The 13,218-nt window shown below is 48.1% G+C and overlaps 1 protein-coding gene across 1 annotated transcript in view; it reads left to right on the top strand.

The window, feature by feature from the left end:
- Positions 1 to 479: 479 nt before the first annotated feature.
- The window catches only part of PTPRJ (protein tyrosine phosphatase receptor type J), a 161,200-nt gene continuing 148,461 nt past the window's right edge, over positions 480 to 13,218 (top strand). The window contains exon 1 of the mRNA XM_058526935.1: positions 480 to 858. Within this exon, the coding sequence (XP_058382918.1) occupies positions 598 to 858 (261 nt within the window). The 5' untranslated portion in view covers positions 480 to 597. The remainder of the gene's footprint in view (positions 859 to 13,218) is intronic.

Below are 13,218 nucleotides of genomic sequence, written 5' to 3'. Positions count from 1 at the left end.
CAGGAATATCGGTCAACATCTGGCGACCCAAACCCGGGCCAAGGAGCGAGGCCGCGGCTGGGCAGCTGCACCGAGGGGGACGCGCGGGCTCGCGGCGCAAGAACAGCGGAGCCGCGTCCTGGGTCCCAAGTCTCAGGAATGTGGGAGGGCTGGGCGGAGAGGGCGGGCGAGGCGCGGGCGCTTCCTCTGCCCGCCGGAGGGGAGCCTCCAGGGCGCGCGCGGGGCGCGCCGCCGCCCCCTCCCCGCCTCCCGGCCGGCTCGGCGAGGGCGGGGGCTGCGGCGGAGGGCGGCGAGGGGCCGCGGCGCTCTGCAGCCGCCTGGCCGGCCGGGCGGGAGGAAGCGATGAATATTCAGAGGGGGAGGGGGAAGGGAGGGGGCTGAGCGCTCGCCGCGGCTCCCTGCAGCCCGAGCCGCATGACGCGCGGAGGAGGCAGCGGGAGCCGCCGGGGCCGCCGGAGCCGGGATCAGGGCGCCGCGCGCGGGGGGTGGGCGCCGCTTGCTCCGCCCCGCGAAGCCCCTGCGCGCCCGGGGACGCGTCCCCCCCGCGGCCGCCGCGCCAGGCTCCGCCGTGTGGCAGCCGCCGCCGCCGCCGCTGCCATGTCCCCGGGGAAGCCCGGGGCGGGCGGAGCGGGGACTAGGCGGACGGGCTGGAGGAGGCGGAGGCGGAGGCGGCGGCTGGAGGCGGCGACGAGGGCGCCCGGGCTCGGGCACACGGCGGGGCCCGGCTCGCGCGTCCCGGGCACGTTCCAGGGCGCGCGGGGCATGAAGCCGGCGGCGCGGGAGGCGCGGCCCCCTCCGCGCTCGCCCGGGCTGCGCTGGGCGCTGCCGCCGCTGCTGCTGCTGTTGCGCCTGGGCCAGGTGAGCCGCCGGGGGCACCGGGCGGGGGGGGGGCGTGAGGGTGGGGGCGGGACTGGCATCCCCTGCACCTGCCCGGTGTGCCCCGCCTGCCGGGCTCGGGGGCGGTAGCGAGGGGCCCGAGTCCTCGGAGCCCCCGTCTTGGAGGGGGCTCGCGGGAACCCCGGCCGGCCTCGCACGCCCGCCACCGAGCCCCTTCCCCGGCTGCCCAGGACCGGAGGGAGGGCGGCGGGATCGGGGTCCCGGGGTGCCCATCGCGTCCCCGTGGAAGCCCCCGCGCGGCTCCAGGCCGTCTCTGGCCCGGCGCTTCCCGGGGCTGGTCCCGTCTGGCCGGCGTGGGCCCGCTCGCCCGCCCGAGGCGGCCGGAGGGGGCGTGTTTGCAGAGGGCTCGCGGCGCGGAGCGGAGCCGGCCTGGCCGACCTCCGACCCGGCCTGCAGGGGCCCGAGGGGCCGGGCCGAAGGGCAGGGCTGCGCGGTGGGCGAGGCACAGGGCCTCCGGGCCGAGGGCACTGCTCTGGGGCAAGTTCCCAGCCCCGGGAAAAGATGGCCCAGCAGGCGGGCCCGTCACCTTCCCAGAGAAGCTGCTGGCTTCCCCGGGTGTTTAATTCGTGCTTTGTGGGCGCCGGCGCTCCCCCCACCGCCCGGTTTTCTAGCTTCGCTTCTCGGATAATGCTGTGTTTGGCGTTTTGGTGACCGACCTTTCTGCAAGCGCCGGTTCCCCTTAATGATATTCCTCTTGGCGGTGAGGCCGGGCAGCTGGGCGATGTTTCCATTTCACAGATAGGGAAGTTGAGGGAAGAGAAGTGAAAGAGCAGAATCAATCACCCAGCCCTTGCCACCGGGGCTGAGCAAGCGGATTCGTCCTCGCAGCCTTCCAGGAGCCTGCTAGGGTCTTGAACCCGCGCTGTAAAGTGCCCTGGCGATACCTCTGTTGTGCATGTTGTCAATGAAAATCTTGCTTGTTTTGTACAGACAGCAGCTGTCAGGAGATGATGTGTGAAACCTGGGAAGTGAGTTGTTGGCTGGGGATGGAACCTGGTTTCAGGGAAAACTTTTCAAGCACAAATACAGGATTGTCTGAGAGCAGAAATGGCAGCCTTGGGGCAGCAATGCAGGCCAGCAGGCAGGACGAGAAGAGAGAGCTGGGTCCCCCGGGCTGAGGTAACTCTCAGCACCCAAGGTGGCTCTGGCCTCTAAGGTCCCCTCAGTTTTCCTCAGCAGGCTTTGAACAGGCTCTCCTGAGGGCCTGGAAGGCAGTGTGACCTCCTGCAGAGACTACTGGGTTGGGTGTCAGAAGACTAGCTCTAAGGCCTGGCTTCAGGGTTGGACTTGCTCTTGAGTCCCCTCCATCCTCAGTGAACAGCATTTGTAGAATGGGTGTACCACCACCTGCCCCGTAGAATTGTTTGAAGGGCTTCCACTGGCCGATGCCTGAAGGAGCTTTGTAAACATTGAAGGGTGTCCAGATGTGATTATCGTTAAGGTACAGTGTGCGTGGACTGACTTCTCCCCTTCTCTGTGAGGAAATTCATGGAGAGCAGTCTGTGAGATTAAAAAAAAAAATTGCCTCGTAATTGAAGATCTCTTGTACCAAAGTTTGTGCTGAAGAAATACGTGGTCTTCATTTATTTCTGGTTTAATTTGGTACATATATATTTTATTACATTATTTTATTTATGTTTTTGCACCAGCCATGGGAGTTGCTAGCTATGCTTTGAATCAGCGAAAAATTTCTTGGGTAAATTTATTTCTTGCCCAATCCTTCCTCGTATTTCAGTAGCATATTGCCACCCTATACTTGTCCCCTATTCAGATATTTCCTTCCTCTCTCACTTGTTCTGTAGAAACCCGAGGACTCTTTATTTCTTGTTTTTGGATACGTTATAAAATAGGAAATCTAAAAGGCTCTCTGAAAAAGCATTTTCAGAATCCACATTTGACAGTTTATTTTGGTATTGGATATTTCAGGGAATCAGTGCATTTTTGGCTGGAGCAGACTTCCAAGATAGCTCAAACCTCTCGTTTTTTCAGATGAGGGTATTGAGGCCCAGACAAGACAGTGGTGGGGCTGAGATCACCCCGCAAGGGACTGGACCGTGCGTTGCCTACTTGTGCCTAATATTTTCATGATGCTTTTTTTTTTGGTCATGTTTTCACTTTCCTCTTACTTTTAACTATAGACAGCGTCCTACTTCACTGCGTACTCCTGAAACTGTGGGTGTAAATTGTTTTTCAAAGTTGAATCGTATTTGAGATTTTTGAAGTTCGTGCATTTAACAAACGTGTGTGAAGGTATCTGACTACTTCCCTAACACTTGACTGCTTTTGTGAAGCTTGGAGTGTGTGTGGGTGTGTGTGTTTTTTTTTTTTTTTTGTGAGGAAGATCAGCCCTGAGCTAACATCTGCTAATCCTCCTCTTTTCTTTTTTGCTGAGGAAGACTGGCCCTGGGCGAACATCCATGCCCATCTTCCTCTACTTTATATGGGACGCTGCCACAGCATGGCTTGACAAGCAGTGCGTCGGTGCAACCCCGGGCCGCCGCAGCGGAGCGCGTGCACTTAACCACTTGCGCCACCGGGCTGGCTCCTGTATGGGTGTGTTTTAAAATGGAATCAACTGTAGCTGGTTAAAACATGGACAAGTCATGGAAAAGACAGCTCGGTTTGGGCATTAATGAGGACGGGTGTGGAAGCTGGAATGCTGAGATGCTGAAGACTCAGTACTTAGTAGGACCGGAAAAGCAGTTTTTGACCCTGGCGTTTCATTCCCCTTCTCCAAGACAGGAAGGACTGTTGGAGATGATTCCAACATGAGGACTTTGCTCATTGCCATGTCCAACTCCACCCATTCTCGGAGCATTTTTTGCACACTAATTTTGGTCTATGTGTATGTTTTAGAAAATGTGACAAAGCATTTTTCATCTCCCTTGCCTCCTTCTCCTGAGAAATGATGTAGTCCTGACAGATTCTTTAAGATACCATCTTGTTAGTGGGCTGCTTTAAAATGAAAAAAAGCTGGTGACCGATCGCTGTTTTGTTGGTCTTATAGTGTTTTGGATTTGCTTTTTCTTGGCTTTCTTGTTTCCTGGTGAATAATAACTGTTTGTATTTATTATCTATAATAGCTAATCCTTTAGCCTGCTTACCTACCTGCTCATCCAGAGGACAGAAAATATTTTGACTCCTCTTTCAAGTGCTTGTTAAATTCTCATCCGAGTGACTTTAAATATTTTTGCTTTACTTCAGAACAACAACGGAAAAACCAAACGATTATGTTTTGTTTGCAGGCAGTTTAAGAAAACAGAGCAAATTGGTTTATGGTTAGACTGTGACTTTGAGTTGACTTCGAGTTTAGCTCCATGATAAAGATAACCACGGAATACTCAAGCTTTCCTAAGCAGAGAGAATCCTGGCTCCCGAGTGAGCAATTTTGGTCAGCAAAGAGGTTATTTAGCTCCTAAAAGTAATTTTTCCTTGGGGTTGAGGCCTAGGCAGAGTTGCTGAGTGACTGCGGGCCGGGGTTTAGCCAGCACATCATCAGCAATTACTTACTTAGTTCATTCACTGCTTGGCCAAGGGAATTATTTTGAGTGCAGGGTAAGAGGCAATTTTCTGTGTAGTTCGCTTCTAACATCATGCTGCTGATAATATTATAATTAATAGGTAACATTATACATGGCAGGCACTGTGCGAAGGGTTTTAATGCATTATCTCATTTGACCATTTCAGAAGTACTAAGAGATAGGTGCTGCTCATGTTCCCCTTTTATCTGAGGGAAAAGTGAGCCTCAGAACTTAGCGAAGATACATAACTAGTATGTGGGAGAGCCAGGTCTGAGGTCTTCACTGCCCCAGTTTACTGTCCTGCACGCTAAGAAGTAATGTGTGTTAGAGAAGGTCTTCAGTGTGCAACTAAGCGATGAGGCGACAGACTTTTGTGGCAAAGGACAGGCTTGTAGAGCCTGAGCTCTGATGGGGCAGGGAGTTATTTTGGGTTCTCGGCGTCCTACACCCCATAGGATCTGCTCCATGTGGGACATAGACAACCCGGGTGCCATCTTTCTTGCTCGTGTTTCTTTGGGAGCCTGAGTTTACAGGCGAGCCTGCCGTAGTGGAGACAGAATTGGGTCTGGAGTGGAAAGACCTGGGTTCGGGTCCTCACTCTGCCCCTTAGGAGCTGCATAAACTTGGACAAGTCACTTAACCTCTGTGACTCCTCATTTCCTTGTCTGGAAAATGGGACTAATACTTCCTGCTTCACTGGGTGGTTGAGAGGATAAAATGAAATAGAAGAGGAACTGCTATATAAAATCCAGTGCACAACTCAATTGCTAGTTATGGCTGCTGCTGTTATTGGGGGAGAGGATTAGTTCATCTAACAAATATTTATCGAGCTTTTCTCCCAGAGTGGTCCGGAATAACCATGGGGGTGTGCAAGATGAACTTAGCTCGGTCACAGAACATTTTTTTAATGTTAAGAATTATTTATTTTAGGGGGTATTTGTAAAAAAATTGTGAGTTGCGTATCAAGCACATGATTTTATAGGTAGAGTGAGGCTAACTGCAGTTGGTATAAATGTAGTAAAAAGTTGATATAAAGAAAAATATTGAGTAAATAATTATGTAAGGATGATCTGGTTATGGCAAACTTGTAAAGGTGATAAATTGCTTAAGTTTGGGAACTACTAGAGGTGTGACAGGCACGGAGGGGAGGCCGTGGTGATGGGTAAGAGAGGCAGTCTGCCTTCGTGACTCTTACAGGCCATGGGAGTGAGACAGTCCTCAGATCAGGCCCAGCTAACCAATCACAAGTCGTGACATAGGCTATAGGCATCTGATGTCGCCGTGGCTTCCAGAGAAAGAGCTGGCACTGGGCTTGCCAGAGAAGGAGTGGTGATGAGAGGGGCGGAGAGTCTCCTAGTGGAGATCCCTAGAAGCCGCAGGTGTCTCAGACCAGGGAAGCCCACAGCAATTTCGCCACCACCTCGTATGGCTTTCCAGTGGCTTTTCTGGTGACCCCTCAGAGGACGGGAGCTATAGGAATTTTGTTATTACTTCCTTATTAGTGAGAGCTGTGGTCATCCTATTGTCTCAGAATTTCCACAGCATGAAAATGCCTGGGTGAGGGGTGGTGGTACTGAGACAGCGGATGGGGGGCACTTTGAAAGCGAAGTGGTGTCAGCTCCTACAGAAGGTCTAATTTTAAACATGCAAATAATTTTCAGTTCCACTTTTCCTTCTTCCTGTTAGAGGGAAGCTGTACCCTGTTGCCATTTCTGAGGCTCAAGCAGAGAGCAGGCAATGTCGTTATTATGCCGCAAGCTATCTCCTTCTCCAGAGCAGGAACGGGGTGGTGTTTTTCTGGGTGCCTCTGCGGGGCCCCAGCCCAGTGTTATTTCATGGCTTCTGAGTAAATAAGTGAGTGAATATTAAACCTTAGCACCAATGTGGAGTCTATAATCAGTGGTTCTTAATCTTTCTGGAGACGGGGAGGGAAAGACTCTTACAGAGTACATAAAAGGGAAGAACCCTCTCCCCCAAGGAAATGCACATATTTACCATTTTGTATCCAGTTTCAGGGCTGTCATAGACTCTTTAAAATAGCCCATGAGGCCCAGGTTAAAAACCCTCCAATCTAAAACTGTCTAACATTTACAAAAGTATCAGTCCTCTTCAAAGATAGCCCCTGTGGGTATCCTTGGTTTCCTTCCAGGAAAAAAATGTTTCTATGTAATGTGTACAAGTATCTATATTTATCTTTTTAAAAAGTTACATTAAAAAACATTCTATATACATTGTTCTCTACTTAGCCTTTTAATTTATGTAGTTATCTTGGAGATTATTTCGTATCTGTACCTATAGCTCTAACTCATTCTTTTAAATGACTGCCTAATATTCTGATGTGTGAATTTACCATAATTTATTTGACTATTCCTCTATCAATGGACACTTTAGTTGTTTTTATTATCTCCCCCCCCCCCCCGCCCCTCCACAAAATCATGCTCCAGAGAATGTTTTTTGGTGCATATTTCTTGTAACTGTCACAAGGATAGCCATAGGGTAAATTTCTAATTTTAGGATTGTTGGAGTAGAGGGTACGGGCATTTAAAAATTCGATAGCTCTTGTTAAGTTGTCCTTCAGAAACATTGCCCAGGTTTCTACCTGCACCAGTAGGTTCAGAGAGTGTCTGTTGCTCCATACCATCAGTTGAATTGAGGATTGTTCAATTTTTAAATATGTGCCAGTCTGAGAGGTGAAAAATTGTATCCTGCTACTTTTATTTATATCTTTAATTTTGAGTTAAGTGAGCATTTTTTTCCTTCCTTATGGGACATTTACATTTCTTTCTTCCCCCCTTTTTTTGTTAACTCCATTAAAAAAAAAGAAGATGGTCTTTTTGTTATCTATTTGTACAGGCTCTTTGGAAGTTAAGGAAGTTAGTCTTTTGGCTCTCATTTATGTTGCAAATGTATTTTTTTCCAGCTATTTTAGATGTAGCCTTTGTTCCTTGGGAACACAGGCATAAATAAGACACCTGGATGGTAAAGAGAGTGTAGAACTTAAAACCAGCCTGCCTGGTTAGAATCCTGGCTCTGCCACCTAATTAGCTGTGTGATCTTGGGCAGGTGTCTTAACGTTTCTGATCCTTGGTGTTCACGTCTCTAAAATGCTAATAATAATAGTAGCACCGGGGCCAGCCTGGTGGTGTAGCCGTTAAGTGTGCTTTCTCTGCTGCGGCAGCCCGAGGTTCGGATCCCGGGTGTGCACTGACGCACCACTTGTCAAGCCCTGCTGTGGCGGTGTCCCATATAAAGTGGAGCAAGGTGGGCATGGATGTTAGCCCAGGGCCAGTCTTCCTCAGCAAAAAGAGGAGGATTGGCAACAGATGTTAGCTCAGGGCTAATCTTCCTCACCAAAAAAAAAAAAAAAAAGGTAATACCTCTCACACAGGGTAGTTGGGTAAGTTAAGTGAGATCATGTTATGTTAACATTTCTTGTAAATGGATATAGAAATATAAGAACAACTTACAAAATATTCCATTTACTCAAGAGTTAGATTTTAAAGTTAGGGCATGATAATGAATTGTCGGAATTGTGTACAAAATCTTTTAAATTGGATTTAAGAGATTAAATCCACAGTGGATTGTACATACATATCTATATATTAAAATGTGTAATGTGGAGCAATGTAGGCTTCCCTGATAGCACAATTTAAATTATATTTCTCCTTGACAAGTGAATATAATTGAATTAATGTAAGTTTAAATGACCAGTGTGGTCCTAGCCCCAGAGAAGCCCAGGAATATTGACTAGGTCCCTTAAAAAAACAGGGTTCTGGGGCCGGCCCCCTGGCTTAACAGTTAAGTGTGCACGCTCCGCTACTGGCAGCCCGGGTCCGGATCCCAGGCGCGTACGGACGCACCACTTCTCTGGCCATGCTGAGGCGGCGTCCCACATACAGCAACTAGAAGGATGTGCAGCTATGACATACAACTATCTACTGGGGCTTTGGGGAGAAAAAGAGAAAAAAAGGAGGAGGATTGGCAATAGATGTTAGCTCAGAGCCGGTCTTCCTCAGCAAAAAGAGGAGGATTAGCATGGATGTTAGCTCAGGGCTGATCTTCCTCACACACACAAAAAACAGAACGACAACAACAAAAACAGGGTTCTCCTTGCATTGGCTTGAGCATTTCTTTTTATCTTGTGACCTGGCCAGCTCTGGCTGTGGCTGCCTCCTGTCTCTGTAGGGCCGAGAGGATTTATTTGATGCCACCAACTAGAAGTTTAAAGACATAATCCTTGGCTCTAATTGCAGGAGATGGGAGGCTGAGGGAGTCTGGGCTGGCTGTGCCACCTGTTTCCATGGCGGCAAGGTGCTCCTGTGTTTCCTGCTGCTGCCTGAGGGGCCACCGTGTTTGCATGTCCTTGTGTCGTAGGGGTCTTCCTTCCCCTCTGAGAGTGGACCACACTGGTGGTCCTGTTCTGAGGCCTGGAGATGGAGACCTGCCAGGAGGTTGTTGTGGGTTTCCAGGGAGATTGCTCCCCAGTGCTTAGTGCACTGGCTTTGGAGTCAGACAAACTCAACTCCTCCACTTCCTAGCTGTGTGACCTCGGGCCAACAACTCTAATGCTCAGAGCCTCACTTGTTCTCATCTGGAAAATGGGGACAACAGGAATACCTACCTCATAGGGTTGTTGTGGATGACTAAATCGATCTGCATGACAAGTTCTTAGCATGATATAAACCTTCAAGAGATGTTGGTTGTTGTTTTGTCATCTTATTTGGCTGGGACACTGGCATGATTTACTACTTAAGAAAATTCAAAAATTATTTTTCCCTTATAGTTTACAAGGCCTTCCAGTGTCTATGAGCTCATTCAATCCTTACAGCATCTCTGTGAGTTTCTCATTGTTATTCCCGCTTAAGATGTGGCTCAGACTGTCTCTAAGTGACTTGTGCAATTCAGGTGTCATCTGCCTTTTCACAAAATAATGTACATTCATAGCATAGCCCAGTTTTAAAAACTACTCAAATTTAGAATTAGCTTACAAGAGGCCAATTGGGCAGTTGAGTCCCCTGGTTTGGTTCATACGTAATTATTAGGTTGAACCATATGAAATTACTGTTTTTGGTCCTTTGAATATTGGCAATTGTATATGGTTCCACCTAATATGTTGCAGAAAATGTGCTTTTAAAGTGCAGTTTGGAAAACCAAATCATAGACTTCCATGCTGTAAAGCAATGTATTTAAAACTGTGGGTCATAAAATCAATTTAGTGAGTTATGGCTAGCATGAAAAAAATGATAGAATAGAAAATATCAGAGTTTACTGTATGTAGAAAGGTTAAGTATTGTGTCATGAAACTTGGATATGTGTGTGTGTGTATGTGTGTACTGAATTGCATATAAAATGAATTTCTTCTCATGACTTCAGGCATTGCCAAAACAACTGGAAGCCACTATTATAGGGAATGGAGTGGTAGAAGGTGCTGGGTGGGGGGTGGAAGTGGGTTCTGTTTCCAGAGACAGTGGAAAACCAGTGTCAAGTCCCCAGTTATGCATCATCATTGCTCCCATATGTAGCTGAAAACCGTCATGCAGGGGCTGGTGCAGGCAGGACCAGCTTCTAGAGAGGTCCCTTAGGCAGAGAATGGGTTGACTGAAGGCTGAGGAAGTCTGCCCTTAAGTAGCTGCCCTTCTGGAAACTCCAGGGGGACCGGCCCAGGGGGACAAGCTGTTGGCCTTGCCTTTTGTTCTTGGGTAAGTGGATTTGATAGAGAGCGAACACTTACTGCCTACTGTGTTGTGTACTTTGAATGAGAACTTAGGACCACCCCTGGGGAGCTGGGCTCTGAGGGGTCGACACCCATCTGGTGAGTAGTGGGGGACTCAGCCTCACAGCCCAGACTTTTTCACCGTCAGGTCCTGCTGCGCTCCCCCTACGCGTGCTGATCTGCACAGGACTCATGCTGTTCCCCCATCTGGGGGCTGTTAGCCCCATTGGCTGGAAGATCCTCATCCCGAGGCTGATTCGATTCCCGTAGGAGTCAGTTCAGGTTTTTTTTTTTTTTTTTTTAAATATAAAAATTTGAAAAAATAGATAAATAAGAAAGCAAAATTACCTGTAATCTCTACTTTCCCCAAATTAGCTCCTGGTACCATTTTGATGGGTGATCTTTGTCTGTTTTTTATGCATCTATTTATACCAAAATAGGATTACCGCCTACATATGCTTTGTAACTTACACGTTTTACCTAATTTTTTTCTTTTTTAACCATTGGGGTAGATGCATCCCTAGGGATACCCCAGGAAGCCACAGCATAAACATGAGGCTTCTTCCTGGAGGATCAGTGTTACTCAATGGAAAGTCTTTTGAAATGCTTTTTGAAAACAAACAAACAAACATGGACACTTGATAGATTAGATACCAAATTTGCGTCCAGAATTTTTTCAGCAAATCCAGGAGACAACAAAGAAATCTCTACCTCACAGACCCTCCGGGCGTGTGAGTTCACTCTTCTCTGCAATTTTCAGGGGCAGTCTGTGAAGTAGTGACAACATGTTGCGCACGTTTTCCCTTGCCAGTAAATATTCTTCTCTTGTATAACTTTTAGTTGCATGTTGTTGCATTATATGGAGGTACCTTATCTTATTCATCTTATGATTTACTCTTCCAGCTGGTTTCCAAAATTTTTTGCCATGATGATCACTATTCAGATGACTTGGTGATTAGTTCTCTGAACACGTCTCTGATGATTGTCTTAGGATAAATTGAGAAAGTAGAAATAATAGCAGCTACCGTGGGTTGAATATTTATCATGAACCGTTGTCCGCAGTTTGTATGTGTTAATTCATGTAATCCTATGATGTAGGTACAGGGAGGGAAACTGAGACCCAGAGAGTTATAATCTGGTCCATGGCCACATACTGTGCCAGAACCTCAACCAGCTAGTTGTGGGCCTCCTTGGGGACACAAGGGGGACCTGGGCAGGATTGCCTACATGGGCCAGGTCGTGTGTGAGTCTTCTGGGAGGACAGCTGGGCTTGAGGGCCGTTCTCACAGCTGGGAGGGCTATCTTCCTGTGGGATGGGTGGCACATTGACACTTGCCATTCAGAACCATCAGATGGCAGGCGTAAATGCTTCCCAAAGCCACAGAAGATAAGCGTGTCTTTGCCATGAATTTTAGATCTTGGAGCCATACGTGGTGAAGGCTGTCTGAAACCTTGGGGCCTTGGCCCTCGTCAAATGAATGACATGATGCCATCTTGTTGGGGTCTTGGCCTTCCTATTGTGAATGAATTTGGATTTTCTAGGCTTGAAATTGGCCATGGATGACGTGACTTCAGGGTGTCCTGTAAGAAGAGGAGCATGGAAAAGGGCATGGGCCTTGGATCCAAATCCATGCTCTTCTCTTACAGCCACATGACCCTGCCATCTGCCCAGGTACTTAAGCCTCTTGGAACCTGTTGTGTCATCTGGAAAATGGCTAATAATTGCCTTATTAGGATTAAATGAGGGAAGGTGTGTAAGGCACCTAATCCAGATTGTGGCTTAAATATTTTTCCCAATTCACCCCTCTTTATTAACACAACACCTCCTGACTTTGGGGCTGTGGTTGCCATGCACTCAAGCTTCAAGGAGACTGCTCTGAAGGTGTTCCAACAACTTCTGCCAGCCTTGGTGTCCGGGAGTACTCTTGTCTAGAGTGGTCACCAAATCCTACTGTGTGAAGACAAATTGTAGGGGATGTGGGGGCGAGAGCTCTTATTTCAGGCGACAGGTTGGCACATCTGAAGATGTTGTCCTATACTCACTTTGAATCATAACTGTCCCTAAAAGAGGATAATGTTAATTAAGCTAAAGCAGGAGATCTCAAGATAGAGAGATCACATACAATCCACCGAAGCCATGCTTTCCTGGAGGAGAGTAATAATCCTACTTGCCTTTTCTCCCTACTGGTGAGGCCATCCTATTCCATCGAATCCTTACTTCAGGCAGGAATTATTGAACAAGCACTAACCATATCTTTTAGATCTAGTACTTTCCAGTCTAGCTCGTCTCTCTTAAGTTCCTGCTACATAGAGCTTGCCCTCATCATCAAATGCCCATCTTCTGACTTCATATCTCACCCTATTCCTCAAGCTCATCTCACCCTGCACACTACTCTACCTGATACCGCCTTTTCCCTTATTCCCTGATCCTGCCTTCTCATTACAGTTTAGACCTGATACTGAAATTATTTTCATAGCTCAGATGTGGGCTTCTCTAAAATCAATAATAACCTCCAATTTAGCTTCATTGTATGTGGCTACTGGGGCCCCCCATAAGGATGTGGGTGGGGCGTCCATCCTTATGATAGTGGACATGAGACAGCGTGAAGTCACTAGGTTGATAGTCTCACTCTGGGCTTATTCATGGGACTGAGAGACAGTCTAGTGCAGTGATTAAACACGGGCTCTGGAGCTAGTCGCCTGGGTGGAAGTTTCTTGACCAATGTTGCTCAACCTCTCTGAGCCTCAGTTTTCTCAACTATAAAATGTGATGATAATATGACTTGGCTCTAGGGTTGTTATAGGAAGTAAGTAAAATAAGGTATGTATCACAAAGAATTTTTCAGTACATTTTAAACATCAATACACATAAAAAAAAAAAAAGATGACATGTTGAGTGGGGGTAAGACTCAGACCCTCAGCCTCTATCTTACCAGTCTTTTGATTTCTTCTGGAAGATGCACACGCAGCACTTAGCCCGAGCTGTCCCCTGGAAGGTGGCATTTCGGCCCTGCAGCTGTCTGACAGTGTGGTTGGGGTGAGTGGGGAGGACTTCTTTTCCTTTAGACCAGCATTTCTCAACTTCAC

This window comes from Diceros bicornis, chromosome 31 (assembly GCF_020826845.1).
Source record: "Diceros bicornis minor isolate mBicDic1 chromosome 31, mDicBic1.mat.cur, whole genome shotgun sequence".
Taxonomy (NCBI): domain Eukaryota; kingdom Metazoa; phylum Chordata; class Mammalia; order Perissodactyla; family Rhinocerotidae; genus Diceros; species Diceros bicornis.
The sequence above is the reverse complement of the archived record's forward strand: the minus strand, read 5'-3'. Positions and strand labels throughout refer to the sequence as shown.